The 17,653-nt window shown below is 35.8% G+C and overlaps 1 protein-coding gene across 1 annotated transcript in view; it reads right to left on the bottom strand.

Moving 5' to 3' along the window:
* PTPRQ (protein tyrosine phosphatase receptor type Q) overlaps positions 1–17,653 on the bottom strand; it is a 100,075-nt gene that overhangs the window by 70,186 nt on the left and 12,236 nt on the right. The window contains exons 10-18 of the mRNA XM_039571080.1: positions 15,560–15,773; positions 13,731–13,883; positions 13,433–13,612; positions 12,535–12,642; positions 9,832–10,113; positions 8,467–8,649; positions 7,663–7,764; positions 5,263–5,383; positions 1,391–1,551 (exon numbers count right to left, since the gene is read on the bottom strand). Coding sequence (XP_039427014.1) covers positions 1,391–1,551; positions 5,263–5,383; positions 7,663–7,764; positions 8,467–8,649; positions 9,832–10,113; positions 12,535–12,642; positions 13,433–13,612; positions 13,731–13,883; positions 15,560–15,773 — 1,504 coding nt within the window. The remainder of the gene's footprint in view (positions 1–1,390; positions 1,552–5,262; positions 5,384–7,662; positions 7,765–8,466; positions 8,650–9,831; positions 10,114–12,534; positions 12,643–13,432; positions 13,613–13,730; positions 13,884–15,559; positions 15,774–17,653) is intronic.

Here is a 17,653-nt window from a genome sequence, read left to right as displayed (position 1 = left end):
TTCACAAAAAAAATTAAATAAAACTGTAAATGTAAAAATGAATTTTTAAAACACTTTTTCAACTGTATTTGTATTTAGCTGCATTTGTGAACAGACAGAGTTTTCTTATAGAATTTGTCCTGTACTTACTGCTTTGTGCACATAGAAAATCTAATTGGCAGACATTGAAAGTTGACAGAGTTAGGTCTCTATACTCCAAATACGGTTAGTAGGGAAAAAAAGGACTTGTTTTACAAAACCTAAATTAAAAGCCTTGCTCTCTCTGATTATAGACAGAACTTAGTCTCACAACCTATGTGGGTAAACCAGGTACATAACTTGGACAGTATGATAATTTCACTTTTTTCCTCTTTTCTCAGCCTATTAAATGTGCAGGAGGACTCCTGTAAGACTTCTTCAATTAATCTCTCCTCCTGTTTTATAAAGAATAGCAGCATATGGTTCTTCTCAGTAACACAGTGATGTAGGAGAGCTAAATTCAATCCCTTAAGTCAGCTTAGGAGAATTTAAATCAAGATTTCTCAGCATCCAAGAAACTGCTGTACAGAACATGCAGTAGAGTACTGAACACTCTAAGTTATGTACCTCTCTTGCTTTGTGCTGCTCTAGTTTGTGTAAAATACTAAAATATTAATTGGAGGGGGAACCCCAGGACCAGTAACTAAAAGTCTGTCCCTATAAAGTCAATTCTTATTTCCATAACAGCTTTAATAGCAATGACTGTAAATACCTACAACCTGATGATGTAGACAGACTTTGGAGGGATGGCTTCAATAGATGCTAATCCTGCCAGTGGTTGTGAGTTGGGGAATTGCTTTATCTATGCAGGATGATTCTGAAGTATGCCTACATACACCTATTTTGGAACCACATCAATATGATTGATGCAAAACCAGACACAGTACTTAAACTGAATGACTTTCAAAGCACAGTATACACTATGATCATATAAAAGTCACTTTCCATGTTGGAAGTATAAAATAATTAAAATAGAATAAACAAATCAATGTACACTTATAGAGCTCATTTTCGAATTAAAAATATTTCAGATTTAAGAGGGATACTCTAAGGAGTATTTTCCCTATCAGAAGTTGTGTCACGGCAGCTTAAAGTAAGGATCTAGTAAAATATATTACAAAAATAATTTATTTCAAAGTTTAGAATGAAATTATTTGGATCTTACCTGTTCTGAAGAGAAATGCTAATTTCTTCTCAGTATAAGTTAACATAAATACCAATCATAATTTTATAGAGCCACAGATACTTGTAGCACGTCTCTTCTTGACAAGTCAAATGTCACTTCTACTTCAGTGGCTTTATTAACTTAAATAAGGCTGACAGAATTTTAAGGCTGAATGAAAATAAAGGTTCATAGTGTATATAAGCTTACCTCCTTCAGAAGTTCTGAATGTTATAGTATCACTTTTTACGTTGCCATCTCCAAATCTTGTGCTTGCTGTTAGGTAAGCACTATACTCATAGTTATATTCTAGGTCTGTCAACTCCAGTGATGTTTCTGTTACATTTACACTCCTCTTTGACATTTTATTCCTAAAGAAAAAAGTATTTTATTAATTATATACACATGCCATATCTCTCTATATACAATTATGGCATTCGTTGTAAAACTGAAACATGCAATATTGTGTTAAATACAAGTAGTTTAGGTTTTTAAAATAGGCTAGGATAACTTTTTGTCTTTTATGGTGAAAAACTAACTTTTTACTGTGACATCGAGGTAGGGCTCTTCATTTTGTTCCTTAAAATAATAACACCCCAATACTCCACAGAAATATGCTTATAAATTACATCAACAAAGACAATGGCTATATGAAATAACTAAGGAGGAGTATTTCTATCTCTTAGCTGCTTTCAAATGGTTATGTGTACCCTTGGGAAGGACAAAGTAGGGCATAACTAAACTGTCTCCCTGGACAGGAATAGCGAAATATAAAAAGATTATAGCAGGGAGCATGCCCTACTGTGACACTGTGAAATTGGTCAGAAGGCTGAAGTTATAAATGGAATAATAGAAGATGATATGGAACAGGAATTAGCTGGTGCTGAGTTAATTCTGGTGGAATGTAGCAGAGGATCAGAATGGAACTCTAGTCAGGTCAAAACCCGCCTAGAAAGACTGTAAGATGTAACTTTAATAAAACACTGCTATTAGCATAGGTATGAAATGATTATCAGAAAGTAAAATAAGATACAGAAATAACTAACTTGAATTCAAAAAGTCTTTATTCATTGTAAAGTCATTATTCTTTGTAAAGTTAATGTAATCTTTTAAGAAAAAAAAAAAGGAGGAAAATAAAAACCTAACATTCCATTCCTTCAAAGATTTCTATATGAGTAGGTGTCCTGTGTCTCTAATAGGATTTCATACAGAGATGATAATTTGATAAGTAAAACAAAATGTCTTACTCCAGGAGTCACTGTGAAGCTTTTCACAAATGACAATGTGTTCTAATACTAAAAAAAAGAAAAAAGTTATTAAAAACTACTAGATTTTCATCCTTTGATAACTGGATGACTGTCCTATTAGCAAAAATCACCATCTAATATATCTGAAATAAGGTTACATTAACAAATAAATGGAATGAGAAAATGTATGAGAATGAAAAAAAAATCCTCCTTAACCCTCAGATTTTGAGTGGAATGTCACTTGACATGGGAAACACTCTTGGCAATAGAGAAAGTTAACATTTACATTTTTCCCAAACTTCTGACATTTTTAATAGTCAGTAAAATTTACAAGAGATTGCAGCTGTGCTTATCAAACCCTATACAAAGAAAGACATCTTTTCCTGGATCTTTGCCCAGTGTATTCTTAGTATGGAAATACGTATCTGGTTATAATTTAAGTAAGAAGAAAATCCACAGCTTAGTGCTGCAAACATTTCTACTCTTGAGTAACTACATTTTTACATCTGAGTTGTCAAAAACCATTTCCACAACTAGGCACAGAAAGAAGAACAAAAGCTTGAGGTATTTCAAGGGAAGTTGATTTTCTGTTCAGAAACAACTGAGATTGCAATAGAAATAAGAAATCACTAATCAAAGTGAGTGCAGTCTTCACAGACAGCAAGAAAGTACTTAGCAGAATAAGTTAAGCCAAGAAATCTTAATGAAGAAAAATATTACAAAAAGGTCTTAAACAGCATTTTTCAAAAATGCAAACAACAGAGATTCTAAGAAATTGCATACTTTCATTTGATAGATACAGGTACCATATTTTCTTAAAAATCTGTACTTGAAAATAGATCTAGTCAACAAGTATCTCACAAAAATTTGTAGAAAGGATAATGCCAAAAAAACAATGGCTACATACATGTTCAGCAATTTTGTTAATTGCACATTTAATACTCAAAAATTACATTTAGGGAGTATGAGTTTGTAGGCTCAAGGCAGGAAGAAAGTTTCTTTGATACTCCCTAGCACACAAAACCACCTTGTCTTCTGACCAATTCCATGAAATATAACTGAAAACATTGCAGATTATCACCCTCTCTATTCTCTTTGTTGTGGATTCTTGTTCCAAATCAGCTAAAGAAAGGTTACCAAATTCTCTACAACTGTCGCAAAATATTTAAGTGAAGGAACACTTATTTAACATCTGTAGTAACCTTCTTCCTTCTGCTTTATTGAGAAGCACTGGGATTAACAATCTCCTCCAAAATATATTGAATACCTCCCAAGAGCAGCAACTATATGGCACTACAGTTTGCCTTGTCAAATCTCCCCCTGCAATGCATTTTATGAAACTGTAGAGACAACTCTGTTAAATGCTTGAAATTTCTCTCCTTCCTCCACCCCCCTCCCTCCCTGCCAAGGAAGGAGTGAAGTTATGGCCTCTTTGAAGGCAAAGGGAGTTTTTCTCCAATGTCCTTGCCTTAACATGGTACATAAAGCCTCTCTAAATTTAGGTATGGCACAGTAACGACAGACAAGACAGAGCAAAAAGAATATGGGGCAAGGCTTACAGCAAGAGATTATGTGGTTGCTTAATTGAAATATTTAGAAAGACGGATCATTTAAGAGTTTTTTTAAAAAATACTTCTGGTTAAATCTTTTCTCATAGTAACAAAAGCAGTAAGTTATGAGGGAACATAAGGATGAAAACTTGCATAACCTCAATTCTTTGAACACAGTATGTATCAAAAAACATAGCCCTTATCATGAAGTAACTCTTCCCTAGCTCGAGGACGGTCATCATTTGAAAGAGCAACAGACATTTCCAATAGAGTAGAATTAACAAGAGAAGACAAATTTAACTTTTCTGAAAAGAAGACCTTGCTCCTCTTCACTTTATCATCAACTTAACTAGAAATTACAATTAAAAAAAAAAAAAATGTAGTGACTGAGGCCAAACCCTACCCCAAAACTGTCAAATAACGATAAAATAATGTAAGCTCAAGAGCAGTGTGCCCATAACAACTGCAGATTTGCACATCTGGTTTACATCTTATAATGTGCACTTTAGTATTTGATTCCTGCACCTTAGTACTGGCAATAAAATGGTAAAGCACAAATGCAATATATTAATAGTGATCAATAAAAAATATTTTCACTCCCAGTAGAAGTTATAGATCTTTGAAGAGATGCCACGTCACTTGACCAAACTATGTTATGCAAGGAATAGGACAGAAGCTGCAAGTTTTAAAGTGACAAAAGTCCTTTGTAAAGGTGAGAAAATATCACAGCAGGATGTCAGGAGGGAAAAAATGGGAAAAAAAGGTTAGATAGAAAAAACTAAAACACAATAAATGAAAAGTATCTGTTAAAAATACTCTTTTGCTATTAATGTAATAAAACCAAAATATAACAGCAGATATAATTGATAGCTCATACAAAAACTCTGAACATGGCTCTTACTGTCTAAAAGAGGAGGCAATATTTCTCTATTTTAAGCCTATTTCAAATCTCCTTGACAATTCAGCATGGGTTTGTGCCCTGCTGTGCAGCAGGCCTAATCAGAATATAATGAAAATAGTCACCATGCTCTAGTTTAAATTTGAATTCACTTACTACAGCATAATGTTTGGAAAAATGTTGAGGATTCTTACAAAATGTTGAAATTGTTCCCCCAGTTTTTGGCTACTCTGAATTTGCATATGCAAAAGTCTAGTATTTTAAGTGCTGGATGAATATTTGTTCTCCCAAAACATATAATCAACATATTGTGTAATAAAAACCTAACATTCCTGATAGGTTACAGATTAACATTTATCCTCAGAACTACTTCCAGAAAAATCTTACCAGACATAAACTGTGTAATAGAGGATAATTCCATTTGGCTCCAGTGGTGGTTTCCATGACAACTTCACAGTGACACCCAACAACTGTTGTACAGAGAGGGCTTGTGGAGGAGAACTTGGAGCTATAAAATGAGAGAACAGGACACAACATCTTGTTGAACAGCTAAGATCGATGGGATACACAGCATCCTTAAATGGGCTTTTAATTATTTGTGATAGAAAATTAACCTTGTACCACACGGGTACAGTATCCATCAGCTAATGTTAAGGCACAGCTTCTTTTCCTTTTTCTGACAGATGATAAAAGAAGATTTTGCATGGTGGTGTTAGAACATCTGTTTCTGTGATTCAATGGAAAAAGTACTTCATGAGAAAACAGAGCGGTGGCTAGGTCACAGTGACTCACCTACTGCCCGAGTATATTGCTGTAATTTTTTTTCCCTTCTAATAAAAACAAGACCTTTATAGATATGAACACATGTAAAATACAGCATAATAGTTCCCCTGAGGAAAAAAAGATGCTGTAAAGAATAATACAAAACACCAAAAGGTGGAAAAACAGATAAGCATGGCATTGAGAGATTATAAAATTGTGGGATACTAGACAGTGATAAAATCTATTCACTCCATCAGATAAGGACCACATTCATACATTTAACATGTCACAAGGGCAAATTAAAAGATAGACATTCACTGAGACCCTTAAAATTCATTTTAAGATGATCTCTAGATGACACCCTATCCCAACTCTCTAGGGAAACATTGTAAGTAAATGAAAATGTTAGACCATGTTTGATTTTTTTTCTAAGGTTCTTATTAATTTTACTGAGGAAAAATAACTCATGTATGCATAAGCAATACTGCTTTATTGTCAGTGTGTTATTGAGAAATGAATCTTCATCTTGATTCACAGACCTATGTATCACTAAAAAGTAATATTAGAATTACATTTGTTTTTCTCAAATTAAACTGAAGAGCATCATGCACTAAAAATTCAGATCATAGCTGTAGTCATGCATGAAAATTGAGAATATGAGCATAACTATTAGCAAATCTATGAAACATTTGGTCTGAACCTTGGAACACTGTGTTCCTGTGAATACGGAACATGTGGTGTATTATAAATATTGTTGTTTTTCACTTCTTGTTGCTTTCACTAATTGAAAGTTGGCATAAAGGTTTTATAACTCTTTATATTATAGGAAAAACTCTTTTATATTGTTCATTAACAAAGTTTCACTGAATTCAGTGAGTTTATATGCCAGTGAAAATTGTTAACAGCTGTATTTTGTTTTACTTGTTATATTATCCTCAGTGGCTACATAATAAAAGGTCTGTCATACAGTGAATGTCATCTTTTTGACATGTCTAGTTCATTCTACAATTCTTATTCAGAGGATTTTTTTCCTAAAGAATAGAAACTTCATTGCTCTAAATAAAAATACTCTCTGCTAAAAAAATGGATTTATCCAAACGAGCTCTTTTCAGTCTGCTCCACCAACATAACTCTTGAGCAAAGTTTTTATACTGATGGTGTGGCTGGTGGGTTGCTTGTGTCAATGCCACTTTAGAATAGATTCCCAGAGATTTCCTCCCTAATCAGTGGAGAGGAACAGACACAGCCTTCTCCAAAATGTGTCTCACAGCACCTAAGTTAAGATTTTTGCTATGAATTTTTTTTTCAGAATTCCCTGGCAGAATTAGAGAGGTGACCAATGATAACTTCCCACAACTACATTGTGTACTGAAAGTACAACTATAATTTTAAGGTTACTCTGCTGATTTGTTACCTACTGTACAAATTAGCAGGGGTTGCAACAACTGTCTTCTACCCTCAGCCTGCAGTGCAGAACACTCCCCTGCTCAGTTTGGAAGTCTAGTGCTACAGATGATGGACTTCGGTCATTTTCATAATATTAATAATTTCATATCTATCTATGTGTATCTGTACATGCATCTGTTTAGAAGAATGCAAAAATCTTTCCCCAAAAAAACCCACAGAAATGTCCCTGGGCAATTCAAACTGGCTTTTTGTGGTTTTCCTTTTCCCCAGCTCTCACATGACTGAAAAACCGAATACAGTATTTAATTCTACCATGTCATGTATCAGATTAAAATAATATGAGTACATTAAGATTCTTCAAATTCATAAGATATTGGTAAGGCCAAAAGTCCATGCACAGCAATTGCGACATTTCATATAGCTTGTATTGATAAATCTTTTGGTAGATAGATAGATAGATAAAGTATGTTTGTGTGTAGATACATAGACACAGATAGCAATGGAGAGACATAACTGCCAAAAAAATGCATAAAACTTAAAAACATCTGACATGAAGTGTAAGAGTAAATTAAGAATACAGGTAGACAATAATGTACTGAAACTTCTGTTCTGACTTACCATCTTCATCAGTTAGTATATGCAGAGGTGAACTACGAACACCCTCCCCCACTGTGGTACTAGCAGACACTTCTACAGTATATTCTGTATATTTATTTAAATCTAAATAAAAAAGAATAATTCAATAAAACAACTATTCAATGGGACAAAATAATACTGTAAGTATTTTTGAAGTGGTGAATAAGCCTATCACACTCAACTATATCATTAGAGACTGAAGTAAGCGTTGGGAAAGCTTGGAGCACAAAGTATTTTGCAAAAGAAGGGGCAAAGCCCTAATTACCAGTTAATACTTCATATTCCTAGAATGCTTTGCAGTTTGTCCTTGGCTGTACTCGGAAAATGTTGCAGTGAAGGTACTGAGATCCCAGCACTAATTGCTGTGACATGCCTCAGCAATAATGACAGAACTTGGGAAAAGATGCAAAGGTGAGTGGAAAAGGAAGTTTTTTATCCAGAATGTTTTACCCAGTATTTTTATCCAAAATAAGTTCATAAAAATATGCAGGTGACTTGAGGGTTTACTTTGTTACAATGATAGGTCTGCAAATATAGCTATTGAAGTTCCTTGTACTTTAAACATCTAAAATACAGTGAGATATATGTTAGACTATACCATTTAATGCCCATTTCACCACATTATGGCAAGACGCAAGTTATTTCTTAGGACAGAGAGCAAAAAACTTTATGTTAGGGCAAAAAGGATCAGGTCCAACCAATGAACTAATATACCTCTGTCTGTCTGTTGCATGCTTCTCAGAACAACTTACAGTTGCCGTAAGTTCCAGATTATTATATACTGGCCTGTGATACGTAGTGTCAGAAGAGTAGTGTTTATGACTCTTTGCTCAGTCCCATTAGTCCTCGTGAGATATATTGTGTAGGTCTGTACGATTCCATTGGGAACAGATGGTGGAAAAAATGATAATTCAATTTCCATGGATGAGATGTTCCTATAGGTTATGTTTTCTGGTGCAGAATCAGGAACTAGAAGAAAAAGATTATGGAAGGTTTCAGTGAGTTTCGTCGATTTGGAAAGAATTTTTATAAATTGGTTTCAATGAAACACATTGTAAACATGTGGATTTGTATCCTATTTTTTTTATGAAATACATTTTAAAAGGGGATGGATTGGAAGATCAAAACCACTCAGATACACACAGTAACAGCAAGGTAATTTTTAAAAAATGGATAGAAATCATCTTAATATGCCATATTAAAAAACCTGGAGCATGACACTAAACTTTCCTTCTAACACTCCAGAACTATCACTGCAATTCTTCAAGTTAGCTATTATTAGGATATTTTTCATGTTGTGCTACCATAATTTACACTTGCAACATGCATTTTCTTTCTTTTGCCTGGGTCCCCTACACAAACAGTATAAATACTCGCAGGAAAAAAAGGGAGCCAAACATGCTGCTGGAAGGGCCCTGAAAGTAACCCCTCTCTTGGATGCTGGGACTCAGGGCCAGTGTAGTCAAGGGCTGCCTCCTCCTTCTGCCAGGCAATGCTGTGGGGAGGCTGTGGCCAGGGCTGACCACTGCCCTCGGGGAGCTGCTTTCAGCAAGGGCTCTCAAGTTTTTCCCCCGTCTGAATTACAGCTCCTGCTTCGCCGCTGTCATGGCTGTGCTTGGCCATGGGCCCACTGATCCAGTCCCTGCCTTGCATCCAGTCCCTGCCCTGCATCCAGTCCCTGCCTGACATGGCAGCCAGGCCTCAGCTTGGCTCTCCCCCTGCAGGCCTGCAGCTGGCACTGGACTGTATCTGGTTTGGTTACCATCACCAAATTTGTGAACTTTCTTTCCTGGCTTGACCTCAGACCTGCCATGTCAGCATGAAGTGTTTGGCACCCCAGACTGGCCCTGGCTGCTCCCCCTCACCCGCCCTGCGCTCTTCACAGCAGGGTGGTGAGATGAGTCCTGGCAAGTGAGGCCTCTGCCCAGCTGGCCTGAGGACCCCTGGGCTCTTGGCTCCCCATCCCTTACCAAGCACCTGGCCTTGCTTTTTTGCTTTGTATATAAGAGAAAAACTGGATTCAAACTTACTGCCTTGCAAAGCAAGCAAATACTTTTTAAATTATTAAATCTTATCTCCTGGCCATCAAAGGTTATCATAAGCAGATTCTTCTCACAAATTTTCACTTTTAAAATAATATAATGTACTCACCAGTTTCAGAAGTTCTGACCAGAAGTGGAAAAGACGACTGATTCCCATGGCCAAGTCTGGTGAATGCCCTTACTGAGATGTAGTAAAGAGTATATGGCTTCACTTCACTTAGTGATACACTTGTAGATGAGGCATTTTTAATGAAAAAATCATTGGAATCGCCGTACAGAACTTCATAATGAGTTATGAGACCATTAGGCTGCTCAGGTGGTAACCATCTCAGATTTATTTCTGTTGCAGTTACATTTATTAATTCTAAGTTTTGAGGTGGGGAGTCTGGTTCTGCAATACAGAAATCAGAAAAAACCCCATTTCAATTAGTTGAATACAGAACTGAGATCATAAACCTATTGGATCCTGACATTGGATCCTAACTGTACCAAAGGGGCTACACTCATTTTCTCACTCTCCATCTCAAAGTCTTACTGCTTTTTACCTCAGTTAATTTTGGTATGTCTCTTTTCCACTCATAAAACTAGGCATCTTTTTGAGCTATGACACTTTAGCTTTTCTGGAATTTCTTTTCTCATCCACGTCTAAATCTATCTGAAACTGCATTTATTAAGAAAAAAGTTTCTTCTCTCTACCAGTCTCATGCAGACTGATCTTTCAAATCCTCTCATTGTCTTCTTCATATTCAGTTCTTTAAATTTAGATTAATGTCCTCTTACTGCTTTCTATGTAAATAACCACGCTTTGTACTTCACTCAACCAACTATTGAATCAAGAAAGGGACTGTATGCACAGTAACTAAACTCCCTTTAGTGAACCCAGTGTAAATCTTACACACTCTGGTGTGAAGGTCATGCACAAAACAAGTCCAGCTCCGGGGTGATGTGTTGGCTAAATCTACTGGCAAAGCATGAGTTCATGTGACTCCAGTGAGCTAATAAGGCATGGAAGTGTTGAAGGAGTGAGTGGGCTGCACTTACGAATAAAATCAGCTCTGAATGTCAACTTTGATTCCACTGAAGGCTTCACCACTTCACCCCTGAAATAATCTGTAAAATCAAAATTAAAATATACTACCTACCCAGAATCATAGGATTCAGTTTGTGTACGAATGCCCGTAAGCAGGTATTTCAGAATTCATCATAAATTTTTTTGCCTAAAAGGTCTCACAAATTGCTTTCATTCCTGATTTCTGAGCACATGAATGGAAAGTGTTAACTGTAACAGATCACTGCTCTCTGGATGACAAGACGGCCCACATGGATATTTCCCATGTGAAGAAGCTTAATTTTTAATTGAAATGCATTTTGCAATTTATCTGGCATGGTAAAATATTTAAATGCAGCAGCCTAGTTCCTTCCATTCTAATGTAAGTTATCTAAGACAGTTGTAGTGAATCTTTTATTTGGAGGTATCTCTCTTTTCAAGAGTCAAACAAATTGTTGTTCGTAGGTTGGCTAAAATTAGGAGACATAAATCTCAGCCTGAATTACCTCAGGAAAGCTAAACAACAAGAAGTAGAAAATTAATTACGCAGAGCCTTATAAAAAGGCAAGAATTCTTGATGGGTTTCTCCCTGGTTTCCTCAAGGTTTGTGTGGCTCTTTTATGAATGAATGAACCGTTGGCCTGAAAGTCTACTCTGAAAAAATTTCTTTAATGCTCAAAGGCAAGGGATTGCAAGTTCTCAGAGGAAAGAATGTTTATATAAGTAACTTTCTATTATTGTGATATGCCTTTCCTCTGTTAAAAAAAACGTAACAGCATAGAAGCTTGTAAATTAAAAAAAAAAATTGCAAGTATTTTAAGTTTCACAGTTTAATTTGATATTTTGCATGGTTATTCAAATCACCTAAGCTTCATAAATACCCATGTTTTTTAATCCTGTAGTCCTTCCTTTCCTTTATTGACACTCAATTGTTTTTCTTGTATTGTGGTACATTTGACAATGAGAGAGAGAAACGACAACAGAGCAATCACACCCTATTACTTCAGTAAAAACTGGAAATAACTTTGCTGAAACCAGTGAAAATACAAACTTGATACAAAAGAGAAAAGACTAATATTCATGACTCTGCTCTGCAAATCAAATTCCCATGTTTTCTTTGCAGAAGCCAATGACAACTCCAGCTCTTGCCCCAGTGCTTTCATGGGTTGAAACTGCCTCGCAAGTAAGAAAGGAAGATTCAGAAATCTTCCTAATGTAGTATTATACTGTACATTAAACCTATTGATCAGTCTTAAAATTAATAACACCTATACAAAAAAAACTGCATATAATATTAAGCATAAAAAAATCTTCATTTTATCAGCTTCTTTGCCTACAGATAGCAAAATGGCCTCTGAATTGTTGAAAGCTGCCATGTCCATACGCTTCAAAACCAAACTAATTTACACATGATAACATAAAAAGAAAAAGAAATAAGACTGAGTCATAAAGATTATGATTTAGATGGATGCTAGGGACACATTGTTTTGAGAGAGGGAGCCTCAGCTCTGCAGCTTTCCTTCCATTTGTCTATCACAATCAAAATTAGCTGATTCCAGGTCATGCCGCAGCTTTCATCATTATTTTTTTAGCACTTACCTAAAAATGGTCTGAATGAAGTCACTGACTGTTAGAAGACTAATAATTTCAACATTGATTTTATTCATACACTTTCTTCCCCCTTTATGTATGTGCCAGTCTTCTTTTTGAACAAACACAAACTTCAGTACAGAAAATAAATCATCATTGCAAACAATGTATTACCGTCCTCAGGGGTTCGCACAAAAACATCATTCTCTTCAGACAAAGCACTTTCTCCAACTGCGGTAGAGGCTGCGACTCTCATTTTATAACTTGTGTACTTTTTTAAACCTGAAAAGATTAAGTTAAAAAATTTAGGCTCTTAACTTCGTAAACAAGGCTGTCAACTTCTTTTGTCATAGCTACTTACAAAACTATAATACTGGATACTGTTCTCAGAGTTTTTGATACACCTTTGTCACCTAAAAGAGTACGTGCAATACCATTCATTTGGTGAAGTCAAACAGGCATACAGTTTGAAGTAAGTCAACTAGTTTCAACCCTGTAAACAGCTTAAAGAATTTGTCAAGGCAATCAAAGAATGTATATATGAACATCCAAATATGGGGGTTTAGTCTGTATGCATTTTTCTGATTAAAATCAATATATGCCTGAAACTCCATTAGGAATATGTTTGCTTCAATTACTATAAAAATTACCACCTTAAAATAAGAAAACTGTTATTAATATCAGACAAATACTGTGAAAGCGTGAAAACAACTTGACAATTTAGGAAAATTTTCCTATGGAGACACAAGAGACTGAGGCAAATATTCCAAGGAGAAATCCATTTCACAATTTACTACTTTTACCATTTCAAAAATTACTGTTTATCTTACCTAGTCCTCTTCTCCCATCTCACATACTCTACATATTGCTCCACAGTAGACAAGTGTGAGTAGTGTCCCAGCCCTGTTTTTACATGCAGTTTTGTTGTGTGTGTGTGGATGTGTGTGAATGTGTGAGATTTGATCCACCTACATTTTAAATGGCTACATTATATAAAATTGGAGAAAGTAATTTTGTAAAGTGTACTTGCAAGTTTAAATTTTTATATTTTTTTCACGAAATGACACTGTACCTGTCATGAGTAAGCTGTTGTTTGAAGTTGTTTCATGAAATGCTCTTTTTGTATCCAGTTCCATAGCATAAACAGTATAATGAATGATTTTCCCATTGGGATTTGCTGGAGGATCCCAATACAGCAAGACAGAGGAGGAGCTAATATTCTTGTAAGATATATTTTGTACTGAGCTTGGAACTTAGACAAAAACATAAAAAAATGACAATAAGTAAATAAATTAATAAAAAAATTCAAACATTCCATGAAATAAGTCATGTATGTTAACTTTGATAATACCAGAGTTATAACAATTTACCTTGTTCGTGTGTCCTGACTGTAAGAACTGATGGTGGTCCTTCTCCAACAGCAGTGAAAGCAGACACACTAATTGTGTAATCTGTGAAAGGTGTGAGGCCCTTTATAACATATGACAGGTCTTCAGACAAAATGTCAATGTTATATTGATTATCTGTGAATAAATAGAGAGAAATAGCTCTTACTCATAAAGTCATTTTATTTCTTATGCATTCTGAATTCACCTTGGCATGATTCACCTTTACGAACTATTTTGTTCTAAAAGAATTAACTTTCATGTCAATTATAAAAATATAAAGAAAAGTCTACATTCCACCTCTTAATTCCACAAAGGAGTGTCTACTATAGGTCCATTTTCATGTGTACAGTAGATTGGGCTGGGTGAAGGAATGAGTGAACAAAAGTAGAATTGTGAGGTTTTGTGAGTTATCCCCTAGAAACTAGGAAAGGGTACTTTTGTATGAGACCTAGTCTCTCCAGTGATTTCAGAACCATGGGTCCTAGATTGATGGAGCTTTTGAGGGGTTTTAAATATTTTTAATTGAGAAAGACAGATTCCCTCTTCCTTGCCCTCCCAATGGGGCTAGAACAACTATACTTGGAAAGGCTGCTTGCACAGATCCCTTCATGCTGGTATTTTTAGCAGAAGAGTTGTGGTCAGTAGAATGAAGAAGCCATGCATGCCCACAAAGAGATTTTGGCGCACTTATGATAAAGTTCAAAGTCAGCCACGATCCAACTGTACCAACCAAAATCATCTGCTATAAAGCAGTCATTATGCCAGTGCAACATGAAGAAGTTTGGGTGCTTCACATACCTGAATATCAGGCTCAGAGTTCAGTGAGAAGGGCATTAAAATGAAGGCATTGAAAAATCAGCAGACCCTGTTGAAAATTTGGCTGTCAACAGCTTTAACTACTATAATAACTCCTATAAAATAATACTTATATGCTAGATCACAACAGACATTGGCTGAAATCAATTTTTAGCAACACAGGCATCTTTTAGCAACTTAATACTTCAAGATGAATGAGGCCAAAAAATATTTACATTTAAAACACTGTACATTTCCTGTGTATGACAAAGAAGATTCTTCAGGCTTAACATAGCACAGAAAATATCCACTGTAGGTTAAAATAATGGATTAAATACTGGTTTTAGATACTGGTGCATATAAATTAATTCAGTGACTTAATTAAATTAATTAAAAAAAATAAAACCTTTATTTTCTCCCCACTGTTTAAAACACTGTAAAAATTTAGAGTGGTATTTGAAATCCCTGCCTGTCAGCTGAGACCTGCTTAATGATTTGTAAATATCCATACTTGGTAAAGAAACAGTGGTCCATTGATAATACAGAACAAGTGTACTCACTAATGACATCACCATGTCATGGGGTCATCTCCACCTGTTTGTAACCCATATAGCAAAGTTGTAACTTTTTGACCTATTTACCTTCACTGACATTTGAAAACCTATTAGTCAAAAGGCTTAGAGAAATCAAGGTCTCTGAAGGGCTTGGAGGTATGTTAATCCCTGACAATCACACCTGCTTTGGCAACTGTAATAACTGATTGTCTATGCAGCTTGGCTGATGGCTTTCGGGTGCTCCTTTCACTAGGAAGAAGGTCAGCTGGGTGACAAGGGGCTAGTTCCTGCCTGTGTGGCATTCCCATTTGTTTCAGAAGGTTATTTGGTAGTAAAAAAATTCTGACTCCAGCAAATGACCCATTTATAATTTGCTTGAACCATGTGCTAAAGATCATGGGACAGTGATGGGGGTCCTTCAGAACAAACAAGCAGGTAGAAAAATACCCTAAAATATCTTACCCAAGGAAGAACGTAATTCTGCAGCTCCAGTTATATCAGGCAAATTATCACCAGATACACTTGTAAACATTACTGGGGAAGCTGTCTGAATGCTGGAAAACATTTCAGCTGAACCTTCATATAAATCATTGTCTGCTTCCATTGAATTCCAAGTGGGAGAAGGAGGTCTGATACTTTCATTTATTGCATATGGTTCCAAAGTATCAATCAGATACTAAAAATTAGACATATAAAAAGAAATCACAAACCTAGTCATCAGTAAATTACATAATTTAATTTATATATAATATAGAAATAATGCTTGTATATTTGTGTGTGCATATACATACTATATAAATGTTGGCATACAAACATGATTGATCATTAGAATAATTTAAAATTATAATCTTTATCATAAAAATGCTCAGCTTCCAGTAGCCTATAACTTTTTATTCTGGTTGTTGTTTAATCAAACACCCCTTTTTAAAAAAACTCTTAAAATATCTATTTTATATTAAGGTGGTAATTTAAGAGTAAAGCCTTTAATTTAAAAGCTATATCCTTGGAGCAATATTGAATAGATACACATTTGAACTTGGGAGATTCTGTTTGTGCTAACTACATTCTGAAAGAAGGCAGCAGGCATTGAAAACAAGAGGACTTCAGATGGCCCTTCCTGTCCCTCAAGAAAAGGATTAGCAGGTTGACTAGACCTCTGAGAGGGAATAAGAGGAGAGGGAGAAAACCTGAAACTGATGAAATAAAAGGGAGAGGAAAAATAAGGGTGTGTATATGTGAAAAGGGAGAGTGAAAGGGAGGTAAGTTATACAGGGGACTGTAGGACAGAGGAGGCAAAGAACAAATGTTGGAAAAGGATGGCAGTAGATGTAAGTGGAGCAAGAACAACAAAGAGAGGAGAAACAAAAGCAGAAAAGAGAGAGAGGCTAGAGTATAGGTACAAAATGGTGTGTTAACACCAGATCTTCATGCCCCTTCAAAATCTGGGACCAAATCCAGGACTCTGGTGTCTCTGAATTGTTCTGCTGTCATGTGAAACACTCCCCACTCACACATATGGCCCATCTCATTGCCAGAAAGAGATGCTTTTACAGTGATGTAACTAAGACACATTAGTTCTTTCCCTATGGACCCTGGGTAAAGAGAGGGCAAAGCCACTTTTTTTACTCCTTTAACTGAGGGTGCATTAGCCACAGGCACAGACAGAGCATCAATCTCAGCTAAGTACCAAGAGGCAAAAACTGTGTATGACTCATCTTCACCAGCATTTTATAGCAAAATTTAGGTCACATGGAAATACTTTTTGCTTGTGAGGATTTTCCTCATATAAGACAACAGCTTTTTATTGCTACTGTTTGTGGAGTACCATTAGCACTGTGGGTCTGCCAGTTCAAGTCCTATAGATGCTCTAAGCTTAGGTCAATGGGGTTCTAAATAAAGCAAGGTGATTTGTATTGGTTTTTAATTAGAAAATTACATTCAATAAATTATAATAAAGCAGCAATGATGCTGCACTAAGAACTCAAAAATTAGGAAATTCCATCACTAAAACATTTTTGTGCAGACTACTTTAATTTTTTGTGTCTGGACTATGATACAATCTTTAATTACAGAGTTATATACTTTCCTTTTCCAAGGATGCCTGCCTGGTTTAATGAATGGATCCTTATCCTAACTTTTTTTCCCATTACTCCTTATTTAATGTACTCCAGGGCTCTATTTGATGCTTATCATTCAACTTGAAAGTGAACTCCTTCCTTGAGCTCTACATCATAAACTTAGATTCCAATTCAGATCCAGTGAAAGATGTCACTGTCTGAAAAAATAAGGAACTATACTGGCTTTAGGCACCTGTATTTAAAATTCAGCCCAAAAAGCCCTGCCTCAGAAAGAATTCAATCCTGAGCTGAAAGTTTGCTAGGGGTCTACAGTTCTGTGCTGCATACTCAGAGCTGCTCCTCTAAGCATGTAAAGCACATCAGCACCCAAAACCCAGAAGCTAGACTGATTGACAGCGTAAGTCCCCTAAGAGATATGATCCCATAGATGTGCACACATATCCTCAGTATGCAACCACAGCATGGAGTTCAGCATGTA

Source organism: Corvus cornix, chromosome 1A, assembly GCF_000738735.6.
Source record: "Corvus cornix cornix isolate S_Up_H32 chromosome 1A, ASM73873v5, whole genome shotgun sequence".
In the NCBI taxonomy this organism is placed as follows: domain Eukaryota; kingdom Metazoa; phylum Chordata; class Aves; order Passeriformes; family Corvidae; genus Corvus; species Corvus cornix.
Note: the sequence above shows the minus strand (reverse complement) of the source record. Positions and strands in the feature narration are given on the sequence as shown.